Here is an 18,527-nt window from a genome sequence, read left to right as displayed (position 1 = left end):
CAGCTGTGCCACTTTACTTGCAAGACGCAGCATATGAACAGGGGGGTATATGGTGGGGAACTTTGGCTAAGTTTGATGAGCTTTGGCTCAGGCTGGCATCTGAATTCCAAAAGGCAACAGAGGCAAAATTCACTGGAGTCCAGCCAACAAGAAGCAATTTGTGTTCCACACATCTAAAAGGAAAGCAAGATATTCTGCTGTAAACTGCCCTGAAGAAAAAGCTCACATGCCTTTTGAAAAGGCAAAGGGATTACCAAATGGTTAAATACTATTCTTTGGGGATTGTACTGTCAATTTATGGGATACAGTAATCAAGTGCATTCACTTAACTGTTGAAAATCTTCTTCAGGCAACTGACTAGTTAACAGGATCAACAGCAGAACGCTGCAGTGGAACCTCAGAACTCTTGGTAGGTCAACCCCTTCAATGAACTTGCCCCAGGCCCTCCCTGCAAGTGTTTCTTGCTTGGCTGGAATGTGTCCCTCGACTGTGATAATTTACATCACTTATTTGGCTGCAGGATGGAGATATGCATGTTTGTGTAGAAACCTCTGACTTGTTCATGGCATTGCCACATCCACTGCTCTGGCCACCACTAGCATGCTCCTGGAAGGTGGCCCATGAAGGCATATGGCTCATGGACTGAAAAATATTTTTGATGCTGCTGTTGGAAGATTCCAACCACTTCATTCCATCAGCACTGTTGCCAGGGGCTGGGTGGGGGGTTGCAGCGGGGGTAACATATCCTCAACAGGGCCCCTCCTTCAAGTGAATGTTAAGTGAACTTCTAATACCTCCAATAAGATATTCCTACACAAAAGCTGGTCTTAACAAGTATCCAACATACACACACCACCACTATCGCTTACATGAAAGGAAACCATTTTGTAAGGAACGTTGATTTCTCTTTATTCTATCCAAGCAAGCATCACATTACACACAAAATAATGTGATGAAGGGATCCCCAACAGGCAAGGGTGCTTGTTTGCTTTTTAATTAATGATGCCCCAATGGTTTTGATTCTAAAAACTGACACCAGCGGCCTTGGGAAGAAACTCGAGTGTTTTGCAAGCATTCTTTTTGAGTATTCACAAAAACTCTCAAAGGTTTTTGTAAGTATTTGTTGGGAATATGCAAAATCCTGATTTGTTTTTTATGTAAATAGGGGGGATGAGAATGAGACTATTCCAGTGTCAAGTGTTTGCCCCATGTTGGGCAAAAGATTCCTGCATTGCAGGGGTGGTTCTTTCTGACTCTATGATTCTATGAAGAGATTCATGTCCTAAGAACTGTCCTCATTCTGTTCTCAACCCTACCTGCCTACAACTCCAATAAGTAGGATGGTGGGGTTTGGCAAGTAAGATAGCTGTCTTTGATGGACCCAAATTCTACAAGCCCCAGCACACAGGGATCCCACCAACACATAACGAATGGGCCAAACACCTTTAGGCAGAACCATGCAGGTGTTGTCCAGCTTCGTTTTGAGCTATACACAAAGTTTGTCTGAAATTAATATGTGGAAGCCAAGATCCCAAAATATCAGGATGGAAAAGTTGTACTTAGATCCCGTTATCACTGCACAGCATCAAAACAAGAAGGCTTCCTTTTAATTAAAATGATTGCACAAAGGGGAGATTCAATCAAATCCCAGGATTTAGCTGAGGAAGCATTTAGCTGTGCTGATATGGCAAAGTGGATGAGAGACTGAGCTACAAAAATCAGAAACTCTCTGGCTTTCAATCTTACTTCTGCCATGAACTCATTGGTTTGCCTTAAGCAAACTGCTTTCAGCCTCAGTTCCCTTGTCCATCTTCTCTGTCCCCCTTTTGCCATTTGAGAGATGGACCTACTGACTTACCTAGCATAAGTGGTGGGGGAACCTGTGGTCCTCCAGGTGTTACTGGGCTCCAGCTCCCATTAGCTGCACCCAGCATGGCCAAGGATGATGGGAGTTGTATTGCAGCCCAGCACTATCTGGCAGGCCACAGGTCTATATGCAAGAACTACAAGAGGAACATCCATGAATGAGCATTCAGGTATAACAGCATCCCTACTGAAGCAACAGTTCCTTCCTTGGCATTTTCAAGAGCAGAATTCTGGCCCTCACCTAATAGAGAAACCCAGCTTATTGTGCTGAGTGTTTTCATTTTCACATGACATTTACACACATTTGCGGGTGACTTGAGAGTACACCTGCTGTCTTTAAAATGTCACCCAGGAAGCATCCCTGATAAATGAAGTATAGTTTTGCATCTCCTTGCAGTAACTAAATTACCATGGCTGTCTGCCAGAAGAGACAGATCATTAAGCCACTTTGAAAGGATTTCTCAATCATGCCTTGCAGATTTTGTGTGTATGGGTGTGTGCAGGAACTGCATAAATACATAGAACAGTGACAAGCTTTAAAAGGTAAAACTATCACCTTTGAGCTCAGTGTTCAAAGCATGTATCAGAGCATGATTTTATGTCTCTCTCTTTTAATCATGCATGCACATGCACACACTGTAATTATATAATTTGTTTTTAATGTTGTATTTTAAATTGTTGTGACCCTCCCTGGCACCCTAGGGTGAAAAGCAGGTGATAAATCAAAACTGATACTGATGAGGATGCACAGGGAGAAATGAAGAGGCAAAATGATGAACACAGGGGAGGGGATGTTCCTTTTTACTCTTATATCTGCAGAAAAATCTTCAGCAAAAACCCATCTTCAGGGTCCTTGCTCAACAATTGAAAAAATATGCAAAGAGGTTTGCTTCACCCTTCTCCACAACATCTGAAAACATGAAAGGCAAAGAAAGCTCCCATAATTGCAGAAATAGTTAACAGGTTGTCAAGCACAGACTGCACTGAATATAAAACAAGAAAGGGCAGAGCTTGGCTGCTTTCCAAGGACAGTCAGAACCACCAATAATACTTTGTAAATCAGATTTAGATCACTCATGACCCCACCATCACAAGACTGAGGCTCCCGTTTTCAATTATCAATTTTCAGAGCTCAGGTGCTCATTACACTTAATTGCAAAGACAGCACAATCAAGCAACTAGAAAGAGATTAAAGCAGATGCTGGGAACTCAGCTATATTAACAGAATCGTCCCATTATGTTGGCATTAAATAATAGTGCAAGGGTATTTCCAGATGTTGGCTCAGTCCAAGGATTGTGGGTGTTTAAGCATGCCCCCACAAGCCTGGGGTCAACTCTGCTGATCAATCATAATCCAATGGGGACACAGCAACTACTTGCACAAACACTAGTAAGATTAGCTCCAACCCTCAATAACAACAAAAAAAAACCCAGCTCACACACACACACACACACACACACACGGATGGTTTTGGTCGTGCTTTGAAGGTTAGGCCTTAAGATCTTTTCAACAATCCTGTCCTTCCCCAACCGCACCCCAAAACACACACACACACACACACACAGAGAGAGAGAGAGAGAGAGAGAGAGAGAGAGAGAGAGAGAGTCATAATGAGTGATTTGTGCACTTTTATGCATTTATTTAAGTGCTGGATCTCCTTGAGTCCACAATCCTTTCATCTAAGGATGAACTGCAGGGTCAGATCCCTGCAGTTCAAATACACATCCCATAGCCCAGTTACTGCCAAGTCCTTGTGAGCGGGATAATGAAGTCATTATCAACAAAGAGGTTGCATGTGTGTGATACTCATACAAGGTAAGTGTTAAAACATTTGCAGAACAAAACCACTTCAGGACCACAGTTATGCCAGTTGGCATTTCTTAGTGCAGAAAGTATTGATCTGATGTGTAGAGATCTTTCCTATTCTATTTTATTCAAAAGGGTTCTGGAAGCCTCTCTGTGTGAAAGAAACAAGCAGAAAGTTCGTGATGTTTGGGTTATTTCTTCAGGGAAGCTGAATACAGCTGGCTTAAACTGGTTCTCTTATCTTTTTCTGTTAAGCTCATGCTGACTATAATACAGTCGTACCTTGGATCCCGAATGCCTTGCAAGTAAAACGTTTCGGCTCCCGAACACCCCAAACCCGGAAGTGACTGTGCTGGTTTGTGAACGTTCTTTGGAACCTTTCTGCAGCCAATTGGATGCCACACCTTGGTTTCTGAACATTTTGGAAGTCGAACAGACTTCTGGAACGGATTCCGTTCAATTTCTGAGGTACCACTGTAATAGGCCAGAATGAGTCTGGGCTTCACTTTCTCTTTCTATCTCTTTTACCTCTGGTGTAGTGTTCTGTATACAGTGTTAAGGTTTAGACTTATTATAATTTAACGTAAGTTTAAGTTAAGTCTGCTGCAACTGGATTTTTTATGGACAGTGCCAATCCTGAATACTGGATTTGTGACCATTATGCTCACTTGACTTCAGTAGCAGTAAAGCTCTGCTGGATGAAATATCAATTGACTCTGATCTATTTTTTAGGAATCCTGTGAAGTGTTTAAGTTTTCACTCTGCTAACTATACATTGGAATCTGCTCTGGATCAATACTGAGTAGAATTTCACTGACAAATTTTGTATGAAAAAGCCTTCCAAAAAAACTTGCTTAAGAATTAAAACTAACACGTCACCAATAAGCCAGGCATAGGCAAACTGGGCCCTCCAGATGTTTTGGGACTACAATTCCCATTATCCCTGACCACTGGGTCCTGTTATCTAGGGATCATGGGAGTTGTAGTCCCAAAACATCTGGAGGGCCAAGTTTGCCTCTGCCTGCAATAAGCAATAGGCTAGAAGGTAACCCAAACCTTTCGGATACAGAAGAAAAACAACCCTGGTACCAGAAATAACAAACAATTTTAATATTATTTTTAATGACTTTTTAATGATGATACTGAATAATGGAATGAGTCAATAATCTGCCCTAGAAATTTCCCAAAGCAGCATGCAAATGGCTCCAAGACAAAGACGATCAAACATTTAGGATCCAAATACAGAATTGTTAGTGTAGGAAATACCAAAAAACAGATCAAAAGTTGAGCATTAACCCTGACCATTCTGCATAGGGTATTTCTCATTGCCATGCTATCTACCAATGCAGGATGGGAACAACAACAAAGTACCACTATGGTCATTCTCTCGATTTTTGAGTTGTCAGGAAAAACCAGTGGTGCTTATGCAGTTCACAAAGATGAGGATGGCCAAAGCTAACACAGGTGAGAAAGGTAGAAGCTTCAAAAGTTACTTACTCCACAGTACTGATCATCATTGAAAATCTGGGGTGGGAGCGGGTTGCCTTGTGCAGGCTGCTTGTCTTGAGGAATGTTTTTATACATCCATCGCCTTTGCTCCTCCGACATGGTGATATCCACCTCTTCAAAGTTGATCTTGTTGCCTTCCAGAAATCGTACAATGTCTTGCTGCCTCTTCTTTATCTGGGATTGGGGGGGGGGCAGGGGGAACAAAACAAAATCAGGATGCAACTTAGTTGTTTGCTAAGACACTATGCAAACCAAGTTAGTGGGATAAAGTTACTTTGAAGACATGCAGTACAATTGATTTCTAGCAACAGGGCTTTTAAGTGTGATGGATTTCCTGCATCCTCCCCCCCCCCCCAATCACAACCCCATGATGGTAGACCTGGGAGGCAAAACATGTTCTTGTCGATGCAGGTCTCTTAAGTGCAACTATTGAACCCAAGAATGCAGCCTTTCATTCCCATCGCCAATTTTAAATTCTATTTTTCCCCACAGGTTTTTTATTCTCTGAATCAATGGGCAGGTTTAGACACAAGCAGAAAAGTCTCCCTGCTACATCCAAATTCAGAGAAGCTGACCTAAGCCATGTGACAACAAGGGAGGCACTGAACAGAACTAACCCATCAGCCTGGTGCCTTGAAGACACTTTCATCGTGCCTTGAAAATACTTTGGACTACAGCGCCCATTAGCGCCAGCCAGTACGGCTTAGCTAACCTATCTGAACAATGAGTAGATCACCATATACTTCCACTTGATGTAGCTAGGGGTGAAGAGAGGCAGACAAGATGGAGCCACACTCAGACTCAAGATATGAATGAATGGTATTTGGGATTTAGTTCAGTATAGTGTCAGCACTCGGGACTGTCTGTCCGCAACCTCATTACATAAGGTAGGCAGATGTGCTTGACGCAGCCATGGGTGTCTTATTACCGTATTTTTTGCCCTATAGGGCGCACTTTTTCCCCTCCAAAAATGAAGGGGAAATGTGGGTGCGTCCTATGGGGCGAATACAGGCTTTCGCTGAAGCCCTGCGCAACCCTCCGGAGCCTGGCGCGAAGCCGCAGCGGGCTCTGGAAGGTCGCGCAGAGCTGCCTGCCCTCCCGGGGTCCGCGCAGCTCTGCGCAACCCTTCGGAGCCCGGCGCCAAGCCGTGCCGGCCTCCGGAGGGTCGCGCAGAGCTGCCTGCCCTCCCGGGGTCCACCTCTAAGCTGACTTGAGAGGATTACAATTGTTATGATAAAAAAAAGTATCTCCCTGAGAAAAGGCTAAGGAGTAAACACTAAACAAATCCAGAGTAGAATCGCTAAGATGATTGGATAGCACCTTGTACGCCTCCTTCCGGCAACTCCAGCAGCCAAGCTGGTGACAAACTTATTGCTCTGCCTTCCTTTGGACCACAGCAGAAAGGCTAAGAGGGGGGTCTTGTTATCTGGGCAACCCAGGACCTTGCACCCCATGCAACCTTGCATGCTGCGAAAGCAGCAATTTGACTTCACCCCCAGACGCACACTCCATTGTCTCTTGAGACAGATGGATGCCAACAATATGTTTGATATATAAGAGCTTTTTTCATTGCTAAACTGATTGAAATTAGATTTTTTTCTTTTAAAAACAGGTTGAAGATGTCCAATTTTTGTATTTGCATTGAAGCCCCTCACTGGAAACTGAAGAATGTTTCCAATGGGCTATGCCTGAATATCTCACTATTCTGTGAACCTATAGAATTTCTGGACACAATAGGTTGCACAAACTTCACTCCAAAGCAATTTTATTCTGGATTGCTCTTAAAGCGCAGGGTGGGTTAAGTGGCCTTGTCATCGCTTTCTAGCTTTCTAGGGTTACATGAAGCTACCAATTTGCCTCTGTTGACACCTCAACTGAAAAGGGCAGGTTCTCTTGTTTCCTTACAAATAATTAAACTTGAATTCAAGGAAAAGGGTTGATGTTATGGAGCGAAATTAGGCAACAGCCAATAAAAACCATTTCTCCAGCAGGCCATTGACTCAGCTGAGACATATGCTGGGATCATCTGAGCAATACTCCATTAAGAAGCCCCGCTGGGGGCCTGAGAAAGGCAAAAATCAGTGATTCGGTGGCTATTTGCCATGGCAACCGCATCATTATGTACATCACAGAAGAGCTGCTGGCTTCTCCAGGCAGATGTTCAATTAACTTCTAATGTGCCACACATTTGGGGCGTGGGGAGATGAGAGAATGTTATCATGCAATATGCTCTCCAGTTTTTAAACATTTAAAAAAAAAAAAAAAACCAGCAGTGGGAGGTTAATTTTTGCAAAGATCGCTGTTTGATGCACTGCCCTCTAATCAAGCTGGCACAATCTGTCTAGTCCTTATAACACAGTGCAATCCTTTTGCCTCTTTAAAAAATATAGCATTGAGGCTCTCTTAATGCCTGTTATGCGCCTTTTACATCCTTCCTTAGACTCTTGGCTGTTGTAAGTAGGAAATGTTTTTAGTAATGACAATTCATGAAGGACATGTCTGTATGCACATACATTGTTAATGACTGTTCAGAAGACAGAAAATGGAGATTTACAGATGGGTTATTCACAGCAAGTAATCCATAAAGCACAATCTGGTGAGTGTTTTCCACTCGTATCTCCAGTCTGAAAAATGGCAAAGATAGAAGCACAATATAGTGCACTACAATAAATGGCAACATATACCAGTATTTGCTTACTCAGATGTAAATTGCATTTTGGTCCATGAGCATAACAATGCAGCCTAGGAGTTATTGTAATGTTATGCATATACATTATATTGCACACATCTAGAATCACTGGTATGAGTTTGTGTTTTGCTTGCAAGATAACAGGTGCATCAGTCCTCCTCAAAAATACAGCAGATGTGTATTTCCTCAATTTCAAAAAATGCAGGTTCACCAGATGACATCCAGAATGTTGACTATATTCAACATTAATTCCTTTAACCTAACATTCTGTTTTGTGAAAATTACATTTTTCTATGCTCAAACCTGTAATCTTAGCAAAAAAAAAAAAAGGGTGTACAGACCTTGGATTTGCTTGACTAGAAGACAACTCTTATTAAATATACCGTAACTGTGTTAACAAGTGGGGGGGATTATATTGTATTACATGTATGCAGTTAATTATATATAATTAAATGCATACACAATAATAATACACATACTCATACAATCCCTTTTTTCACTTGTTAGCACAATTATATTTAATAAGTGTTATCCTGTAGTCCAGTATTTCCTAAAATAGTGGGTTACCACACTACTTCATAAAATCATAGAACTGTAGAATTGTGGAGTTATTGAGACAGTGACACATAATAGCCACTTTTAATATCATTTTAACTATCAACTACAACTTTTGCCTGGGTTGTTTGCAAACGTTCTAATTGCTGGAAGGGGAGCAGTTCTTGACAGACTGTTGTGAAGAAGTACAACTTCTGCGAAGGAAACTTTGGCTAGGAAGGAAAACCTCACAGGAGATACACTACTGCATTTACAACAATGCCATGTGTTTTTCACTGTGCATCATGTTACACATATTATATACATCTATCTACTAGGAACAGATTGTCAATCTCAGCACCAGGAGGAGAGATGTAGTCAAGAACCAGCAATGCTGACCAAGTAAAAGAGGATTAGGAACGTAAGAGAGTTCAGGGTTGCTTCAAAAACTACAAGCATATGATGTGTACACATCATCCTATTTTTTAAAAGGTGGCTATGCAAGTCTACTCCACTACCTATAGACACAGGGAGGTGAAAAAAGCTACATTTCCCTGCTGATGTGGGTAGTGTGTATACACCCCATGAAAGGAGTGCATTTGGTTGTTTCAAATTTGATGGTGTATGAGCGCCACAACCCCAGAGTTGGACACGACTGGACCTAATGGTCAGGGGTCCCTTTACCTTTTACAGTACTCTCAATCCAGGATGCATAGAAGACTGAGAGACCCTAGAAGAAGGGTAGCTGAAGTAAAGGGAAGAGATAGGCCATGGGGATGAAATATAGAGAACATATAGTAGGGAGATGAGGAAAATAATCTGCTGTTTACATGCAGTGGCAGGAAAGGGCCTCAGGACAAATGAGTCTAAAGAGACGAGGAAATAATAATAATAATAATAATAATAATAATAATAATAATAATAATAATAATAATAATTTTATTTATACTCCACCCATCTGGTGGATTAGTGGGAAAGATGGGCTAGGGAAAACTCTTGTGCAGAACTGTGTTCTTGGCAGGATGGGAACAGAGAGGCACAGCAGCTCTGATGACTGGTCAACTTTGGCAGAAGGTATCAAGGAGGCATGAAAGCCAATGGGACCATGAGAAACTAGACTGAATATCCTGTGTCAAACTAGCAAGCCAAATACTTGCAGGTCAGCTGCAAGTGCCTAGTTAATCCACATTAACATTCATATACAAGTAATTAATATACAGAGTGCACCTTTTGTTCCAGTGCCTTTAAAGTGACCAAAAGAATAAAACTGAAATGCATCATTCCAAACTTCTAATATAGGAAGGGTGGGGGAAGATTTGCACTTGCTAAATGCTACACACACACACACACACACACACACACACACACATTTTGAATGTAAATGGGGAAAGTTCAGCTCCGTGAATGCATTAATGCCAATGGACAAAGCAAAATGCAGTAACCTCTGAAATATGTTATTTGTCAGCTGGTTCACAAGCAGAGCTTACACTCCCCCTTTCAACAGAGACAATTAGCTCATCAACTGGTAGGGAACACAGGACTAGCATTTCTGCACGTCGGAGCAAATTTATTCAGCAGCTTAGCCCGAAAGCAAAATCAGCAGATAGATAACAAGAGTTGGCTAAACAAATGTCAATACCGTATTAAGCAGTTTAGAAGTAGGCACAAAAAATGTGCAGTCGCCAGGCAGGTGTCAACAAGTTAAGATGGAAAACTTCCAGCTGTACATTCCCAAGAAGGGTTGCTTTATTTCCTTCACACTTCCAAAGAAGTAATGAGCAAGGACTGATAACTCCAGCAAAACTAATTTTATTCAGTGAAAGAACAGGCACCTACAAATCTAGAACTTCAAATGTGTATTCAACTAGCATGGAAATGAAGGGATGCTTTTTTTTTTATTCCATTTAAGGGCTTGTCCACACTTCTGCTTGTCCTGTGTCTAGAAAGCATGGATCTGAAAGGTTTCCCCCCATAAAATACCTTAAAGCGATTTCATGGGGGCGGGGAGCTTTGGCATTTGAAAATGATTCTATATGGGGGGTGGGGGAGAATTGAAATCCAGTACAGCAGATGCAAACTAGGATAAAGATTTCTATTTAAGAGGCTTGATGGAAAAGGAAGGTCTTCAATAGATGCCAAAAGAGCAATAGAGATGGGGCCTGTCTGATATATAACAGGAGGAAGTTCCAAAGGGTAGGAGCCACACTTAAGGCCCAATTCCTGTACAGTGCAGAACTGAGATGCTTTCTGTAGGAGACCCTCTTCAACAGAATGCCAAGATCAGTAGAGTACATCAGTATGAGCCCATCTTTTAGGCAGAAGATGCCTTCTCCAACTGCACTCATGTCTCAACATCAGAAGCATGACAAAGCATTCCAATTGTCTGACATTGCCATTGCACTGAATGTTTTCTTTTTCAAACCCACAGAAAATGATCAAATTCAGATATTGTTTTTCAACAATGAAAGGCAATAACGGGGGGGGGGGATACAGAAGCAGCACACTTGATCCCAAAAAGCTTGTGTGGTGAAGTGGGTTGTACCTCTCCAAGCCAGATAGATGCTTGGCACTGCAATTTCTGACAGTGCAAATTGCCAAGAAGGAGATTCAGTTACCCTCCTTTCCCTCATCTTCCAAATAAGTGCTGCCAGAAATGAAATCACTCACCACATGATTAGTGAGGCACACTTGGAAATAAGAGAAACCTATTTTCTGTGGTAGCTGGGTTGGGAGAAGAAGTGGAAGAGAGGTTCTCAGAGGGGATGCATTTCATGTGCAGAAACAGCTTTTCATTGTTGCTGGCTTTGAGGAAACGTCTGCATTTGATGCAATAAAAGATGAACCACTGCTGGACAAAATCAAGTCCAACATTTCATCAGCGTTATCAATGCCCATCCCATCTTAAAAGTTTGTTGCTCCATTGATTTTCTAATACAAAAAGCCACAGAAACAGATTAGCTACAATATATAATAATAATAATAAAAAAAGAAATTTAAGCTGCAATCCTAAACACACACTTATTTGAGAGTGTGAGGCTTGCACTCAGTGAATACAAGATCCATTGGGTCCTATTTCCAAGTAGCAAGTTCCAGAGATGTAGCTACATTGGTCTTTTGTAAGGGGAAGGATGCATTGAAGCAAACACATGGAATTTGCTGCAATCATCCAGATGTTGTGGGTCTCCAAATCCCATCTGCCCCATGTTCAGGGTTGGTGGGAACTGTTCTTCAACAGCATCTGGAGGGTCCTGGGTTCCTTATCCCACCTCAAAGGCTGACACATTGGTTATGGCATATAAGTGTGCGTGCTGGAGTGTATTTCATCAGATGCATGAAGGCTTATACTAAAATAAATTGAAATGCTACAATACATTTTTTTGTTGGTTTTCCTAACAAGTAAACATGGATTCGATTGCTAATTTTCAGTACTCTCTTTCACACACACAGCACTTCCTTGTGTACAAATTCCTGCAAAGGCATCCCATGCATTTCAAAAGAATGGACAGAGCCACACAAACAAGCAGCAGAGGCACGTAACAGCAGCAATCAAGTGCCAAAGCAAGTCTGGGCTTGGTTGGGGTTTCAAAACACATAAGGAGCCAATTTGAATACAGCAGGCACCCTACTGCAAAAGTTTAGCCCCCAACACATAAGACAGAGGGCTCAAGGAAGTGTAAGGAGAGCATCCAGGAGACAGTGAGTTCACCCTTGCTCTTCCCCTTAGAATATAATTGAGGTTGGGAGGGATTAAATAAGGCTTGAGGCTCAGCAATGACATAGCCGGAGTGACCGGCAAATGGTGACTGTAGGGCATCATGGCAGCTTTCACTTAGGCCTCACCATCCAATCTAGCCACACATGCTCATTCACATTAGAATTACTGGTGCCTCTTGGGATCACCTTGCTATGCGCCCAAACCCCTCCGCTTCTCCTGGTCCAACAGCTGGAGATACAACCGTAACACAAGTTGCTGGAAGGAAGAGGGGAGGGTGCCAGAAGGGCAATGACTTTCTGGGGTTGCTCCCCTCACCATCCTGTACAAGGACCATCAACAAGCACAGGGTCTTCAGCAAGCAAGGGAAGAACCCTCTGTCCCTGGATGCTAACACTTGAAGTACATTACAATGGGAAGGGTGGTAGGACCCTATCTGCTGACCATCACAGGAACAGAGACACAGCTGGAATTGTTACAGCCTTTATTTAACACCATCAGTGGTGGTGAATTGGGCAGCAGTGGCAATGGCTGGAGTGGAAGGCCTGGTAGATGGCTGCAGCAGTTATCCACTAAAACAGTGGTTTCCTCTCTTCCCTTGTTTACCCATGTGGGGTACTCTCTCCTGGGAACTCACTTTGTTGGAACAGAGTGGAGGCCGATCCTCTCTTGGCAGAGTACCTATCAGGGTTCTAGTAGGGGAAGTGTTAGCAATGTGCACAGAAAAGCCCCCTTGTTAGGTAATGTGCTCCTTTCTCCATAGTTCCCCTCCCCAAAAACCAGGACATTCCTTTGTGAGCTCTAGGTATGTGTGACTTGGAGCCAGAGATATATGGCCCCGGGATGCACTGCACCTTCTTATCTGATGTGTTATCTCCCTATGCAGGGTTCATATACAGTTGGTGGTGTGATGCAACTGGGTGTTGAACAACACCTTATCTTATGCTATGTCATGCCACTATGGCAAGATTTTGTTTTGTTTCTCCCGCTCCCACTGAAGCCAGTGGGAAGAAATTCCTGGTGTAAAAAGCTGCCAGCCAATGGGGGTGCAGTCGTGATCCTCCCCCATGATTCCACCCTGGTTTTGCCAGCCCTGTCAGCACCTCTTCACCAGCAGAACTGCACTGCAATATATCATGGGAGTTCCACCTGCATATCTCAAGTTCTGCTGGAAAAACAAGGTTAGCACTTCTTGTACTCCAGGGTACCCTAAGCAACCTATCTCTTACAGTACCATAGCTTTTACGCCATACGTAACAGGGAGGCCTCCAGTCTGCAGGCCTAAATAGGCCCATGAGGCCAGTTCAGCCAAGCCATGCCTACCTGCCCACACCTGTCTTGTTATGATGCCCGATGTGGGGCAGGTAAGGGCAGGGTTTGGCTGACTGTGTGTTTGTAGGCACCTGTAAAGCCATTTTCTAAGCGCAGAGGGAGAGAGTATTTTGAGGAGTTTTCCTACAGCAAAAAAAAAAAAAAAGGTCACTTGACATAATTGTGACATCAAGTGTCAAACTTGGCCTGTGGGAAGTAGAGGAGATAACAATCTGGTCCACTGGGCTATAAGAGATTCCCCACCTCTGTCGTACACAGAAAGCATCTGCACCCTTTAAAAAAAAAATGTGACAAAACCAAACATGTTGGTGTTGCATTACTACAATATAAGCCAGCTGCTAATAACTGACAGTAATAATAGGAGGAAGGCTTCTATTATGAGTGTTCAATGACTGTACATTGTACAAGTGCCGAAAAGAATCTATGTTTACACAGCAGGCTCCTGACATGGATAAATAATTGTTATTGGCCATTAGTACTTAGCCACTGAGTGCTGCATATGCATCATGCTAAGCTGTATTAGGAGGTTCCACTTTCCTTGTGCCGATGAAATGAACACAGATATTATACAGCTAAAAGTCTTCCAGCAGAAATGCACGGTCTACAGAGAAGCTCTCCAATAAGTCTGCTCAAGAACATATATGGATCAATAATTACAATCAGATTACCTTTTCAGATACCAGAATTAGCAGAATTACAGAAATCTGAATTACCAGTCCTAATAGATAAATGGATTACAAGATGAAATGGATATGCAGTTGTCTCTGGTTATATGAAAAAGCAATTACACCAAGGCAAAGATATAGGGCATTTGAACCACTAACACAAAGCCAGAAGAAATATTGATTTGATTTTAGTACTACTACATGACTGTGACAATTTATTTAATTTTTCAATGTGACATAGTTTGCTTGGCCCTAGGACCTTTAAATTATCAAACTAATACCAAACTGGTGCTGTTGCAAGAATGCAGACTAAGATATACAAGCTAAGTTTACTTATTTATTAAATTTGTTAGTTGCTTTCTTTTGCTCAGGGGAACCAAAAACAACTTACAATCAAATAAACAAGCAACCAATAAACCCCACATAGATACATTAAAACTAAAAGGAAAGAGAAACACATTAAAAAATCTTACCCCACCCACTTCTAAAAAGCTACAGGTAGTTAAATGCCAAAGGCCAGGCTATAGAGGAAAACTTTTGCCTGGCACCTAAATGAAGGCACCAGACAAACTTCCCTGGGGAGAGAATTCCACAAATGAAGAGCTACTGCAGAAAAGGCCCGTTCTCGTATTGCACCCTCTGGACCTTCTGTGGAGAAGGCACAAAAAGGAAGGCTTCAGATGATGGTCTCAGGGCCTGGGCCAGTTCATATGGAGAGAGATGGTCCTTAAGGTATTGCAGTCCAGAGCCTAAGTCCAACAATGAGCAACTTAGACACTAAAGCTTCAACCCAAACCTCTTTTGCACTGGGGCTGGGGTGCATCACTTGACTGGCATAGATGCACAACAAATGGGCCAGCAGAAATACTGCCAGCAAGATCCTCACCGTTTGTAGTCTGTGGAAAGCTTCAAAATGGGGCATTTCAGGGAGTGGTTGTACTATCCTGGAATCTGCTGGATCCCTGAAGCCCAACTGCTGTGCCAGCTCCAGGATAGCACGGTCATTTACCTACCCTGCCTTCCACCTCTGCTAGCATGAGTGATGGGGCTGTGGATGAAGCGGCGGCTCCATCATGCCCTGTGGCTGCCCAGCCAACCAGGGACTGGATTTTCCTGACTGGAGTTAGTATTGCAGCCTTGCATTCTCTTACCTGATGTTAAGTCTCACTGAATTCAGTAGGACTTACTAGTAGGTAAACATGGTTAGAATTATACAGTTAGTCTTTAAGGTGCCACAAGACACTTTAAATTTTTTTTTGCTGCTAACACAGAAACCTGAAAGCATTTCTTGAGCATTTAGGACTATTTTAAGATGGTGTGCAGAATAGGTTCCCACAGGTCATGGGCTAGGGAACTATGAACGAGGGCTGAAAGCTTGGCTCAGTAGTTCATTCAACTTAAGTAGTTCATAAGCATATTTACTGAGAAAGTCTTAGTGGCAAATGACACTGGTAGAGCATGAGACTCTTAATCTCAGGGTCATGGGAGCCCCTTGGAGAGCAAAAAATCCCTGCATTACAGGGGGTTGGACTAGATGACCCTCGTAGTGCCTTCCAAACTCTACAAGTCCATGAAGTACGCATGTATAGGATTTGGAGTGGGGCAATTATGGCAGGGAACAACTTTAAAATTGAGACATCTGTAAGTTACAAGTGACACTGTTCTATTACAGGAGGCTGTCTTCGTTTTTGGGTGTTACCATAACATGGATGAGGGGTGGGAATAGTAAACTTGGCCTTTCCTTCCAGCTAAAAGCTGCACCTCTTGCCTATTACACTGCAAGTCATGCTACACTTCCTTCAGTATTTCAAACTCAAAAGACACTTCCATTGAAGTTCCAGCAAACACAGGTATACCTCAATGTAAACTGATTAACCAGTTAAAAGGCAGGTTTTTAAGTCACCTAAAAATCTTTTTATTAATTAAAGCCATCTACTATTGGTTAAGCAGCACATTTGTTCATCATGTGTCAATATTATTAATTAAATCTAACAGCGGGAGATAAGCTGTTAGGATCGCAGTGACTCAGACGTTAATATTTACCATACGTCTTTGACTTACACTAGTCTATATTTTATGGTACCGGGAAAGAAAACAAGTTTTTGTTCAACAGTTCAGCATGTGTCAGTATAAATTATATTTCAGCACACACGTTTTGGTTCAGTTACGTAAATATTTTTTTTGCCTCTTCTGTCTCTTAATGTCTTCTATTACAATGCCTTAATGAAATTTGCCTTACTGCACATGATGATTATATGTTTACCCAGTAGTGCATTGTGGCATCAAGTTTCAATTTACGCCCAAATGCGTGTGAATAGAACCACAGTCTAGATGTGCAGCAATCTGAGCAGATCCAACAGCCCCCCAAGCCATGCGAGCTTATGTGCATCTCCCCTCCCCATCCCAAGTAGAGCATTCATCATCCTGTGCTGATTTTGAGGTGCTTTAATCCTTCCCCCTTTTTACTTAAAACCAACTGTCTCCCTGACCTTTTCACAAACAGAAGTCCAAAATCAGAAACCCAGATCGCCATACTACAACAACTACTACCACCACATGGGGCCCCTCCAGGGCTGGGGGCCAAAGGGGACAACAACACTTCAGACCACAGAAGCAAACTCCTAGGGGCTGAGGTCCCTTTGCCAATTCCCCCAAAAATAAAATATCTGACCCCCCCCCAAGTTGATGGGCATTGCCATTCAAATAATATAGGTGCACGGCGTCATGTGATCGATTACGTGGGACGGGGCTTACCTGCTCTTTCCCCCCCCCCCAATATTTTATTCAAGTTTGCAACCCTGGTGCTGATTTTGAGGTGCTTGATGGGTTGGTTGGAAGGAGGAAGGATTCGTCTCCCTGGCCTTATTTTTGTAGGAAGGAAAGAAGCCCCGTTTATCAGAAACCCAGGCACCACGTCAGGAGGTCCTGCAGGGCTGGGTGCCAAAGGAGCCGCTAGAGCTCAGGGTGAGCCAAAGCAAGCGCCTTCTTCTCGGCCAGCCAGAGGTGAAACAGAGAGCTGTCCCTCCGCGGGGAGCGACGCAGAAGCGTCCATAGGGCAACCCGAAATGCTCTCCATTCAATGGAACTGCTCCACCTCTGGGGTGACGAGACGGTTTTCTCGGGGATTCCCCTCCCTCCTTCCGTTCACCTGCAGGGCGGCGGTTCTGGTGCGTCTGGTTCGGCGCTGAGGGAACGCAGCGTCCCCCTTGGGACCAGCCGCCAGTCGCCCGCGGGGCTTTCCCCAAGGAAGTCCCCTCAAGAGCGCAGCGCAAGGCGGCTCCCGCCTGCCTTCATTCGCCCTCCCTTTCCCCTTCTCCCCCACTCACCGTCACGGAGCCCGAGAGGGAAGCGACGAACACTCGGAGCACCATCTTCTCTCCCTGTCTACATTCGCCTCTTGCCCGGGCGAAGGCGCACCGCCAGCCGACCCCTCTCTCTTGCCCCGGCGGCTTAGCGAGGGAAAGGTGAGGCGGGCGCAATTGCCCAGCCCGGGCTTCAGCCGCAGCCGCGCGCGCGCCCACACACAGCCCTGCTGAAGCGCAGCCCGAGCGCGCCCAGATAAGCAGGTTGTGACTTCTGCTAGCGGCGGGATTCGGGAGATAAAAGCGAGCGAGCGAGCGGCAGGGAGGGGTTAAGGTGTGCGCGGGGATCTCTGGGAAATGGAGTCCTGTGACTGCCTGGAAACGCCCTTTCCCCACCCCACCCCAGTCGTGAAATGTTATGAGGTAGCTGTGTTGAGTCATTGCGTCATCGCTTCATTACTCAAAAGATTAGCAATTAAAACCAAGACAAGCCAGCGAGCAAAGGTTGGAGAGAGGTCTAACCCTATTTCATGTAAGAATCATCACATTGTTACCTTTTGCCTCGTTTTTAATTGACCCCTTTGACAGATTGTTTCCCAATCCTTTACACAGATGCAATTTATATATGCCTTCCAAACACCGTCTTGTTACCTGCCACTGCAGTCTCCAAGCTGTGTGAGATTCAGGGGTCAAGGCACTTGCGCAGGGCTTGTGCTACCTTTGGAGATGAGGCACGGCAGAGACTGCGGTGTCTTTATGGTATGTGGTTTATTTACCCATATATACAACCTGAGCCTATGATGGAGGGGCTTCCAGTGTTACACTCCAAGAAGGTAACGTTTCTCCCATTTCTGCAGCCTCCAATTCAAACTGCCAACCCACATTGTGCTCTGACTCCCCCTCTGCAGCCTGCTGCCTTTAACAGACTGCAACTTTTCTTCTCTACCTAACATCTGGTAAACTGCAATCCTGAACACAACTTTTGCTAACACACAGCTAGAAGGCCACCTCTCTGCTGTACAGAGTCTCTGCTAATGGGTAATGGTACATATCCCTGCCTTTGTTTGCTTAACGACTCAGCCATCACCTGCCTTTGCATGTCCTATATCCA

The 18,527-nt window shown here is 43.7% G+C and overlaps 2 protein-coding genes and 1 long non-coding RNA gene across 4 annotated transcripts in view; 2 read left to right on the top strand and 1 right to left on the bottom strand.

The window, feature by feature from the left end:
• The window catches only part of LOC308583435, a 60,050-nt gene extending 53,947 nt beyond the window's left edge, over nucleotides 1-6,103 (top strand). The window contains exons 2-5 of one of the 2 annotated variants that reach the window (XR_014006212.1): nucleotides 350-409; nucleotides 3,514-3,682; nucleotides 5,023-5,137; nucleotides 5,675-6,103. This is a non-coding gene — a long non-coding RNA (uncharacterized lncRNA). The remainder of the gene's footprint in view (nucleotides 1-349; nucleotides 410-3,513; nucleotides 3,683-5,022; nucleotides 5,138-5,674) is intronic. The other variant, XR_014006211.1, reaches the window with a different exon arrangement.
• Nucleotides 1-17,713, bottom strand: part of SH3BGRL2 (SH3 domain binding glutamate rich protein like 2) — a 29,375-nt gene extending 11,662 nt beyond the window's left edge. The window contains exons 1-2 of the mRNA XM_081187383.1: nucleotides 17,441-17,713; nucleotides 5,171-5,356 (exon numbers count right to left, since the gene is read on the bottom strand). Coding sequence (XP_081043509.1) covers nucleotides 5,171-5,356; nucleotides 17,441-17,485 — 231 coding nt within the window. The 5' untranslated portion in view covers nucleotides 17,486-17,713. The remainder of the gene's footprint in view (nucleotides 1-5,170; nucleotides 5,357-17,440) is intronic.
• LOC308583293 (uncharacterized protein) overlaps nucleotides 1-18,527 on the top strand; it is a gene marked incomplete at its 5' end in the record, with an annotated part of 28,934 nt that overhangs the window by 3,830 nt on the left and 6,577 nt on the right. The window lies entirely within an intron of this gene.

This window comes from Podarcis bocagei (assembly GCF_964188305.1).
Source record: "Podarcis bocagei genome assembly, chromosome: 3".
Classification (NCBI taxonomy): Eukaryota; Metazoa; Chordata; class Lepidosauria; order Squamata; family Lacertidae; genus Podarcis; species Podarcis bocagei.
The sequence above is the reverse complement of the archived record's forward strand: the minus strand, read 5'-3'. Positions and strand labels throughout refer to the sequence as shown.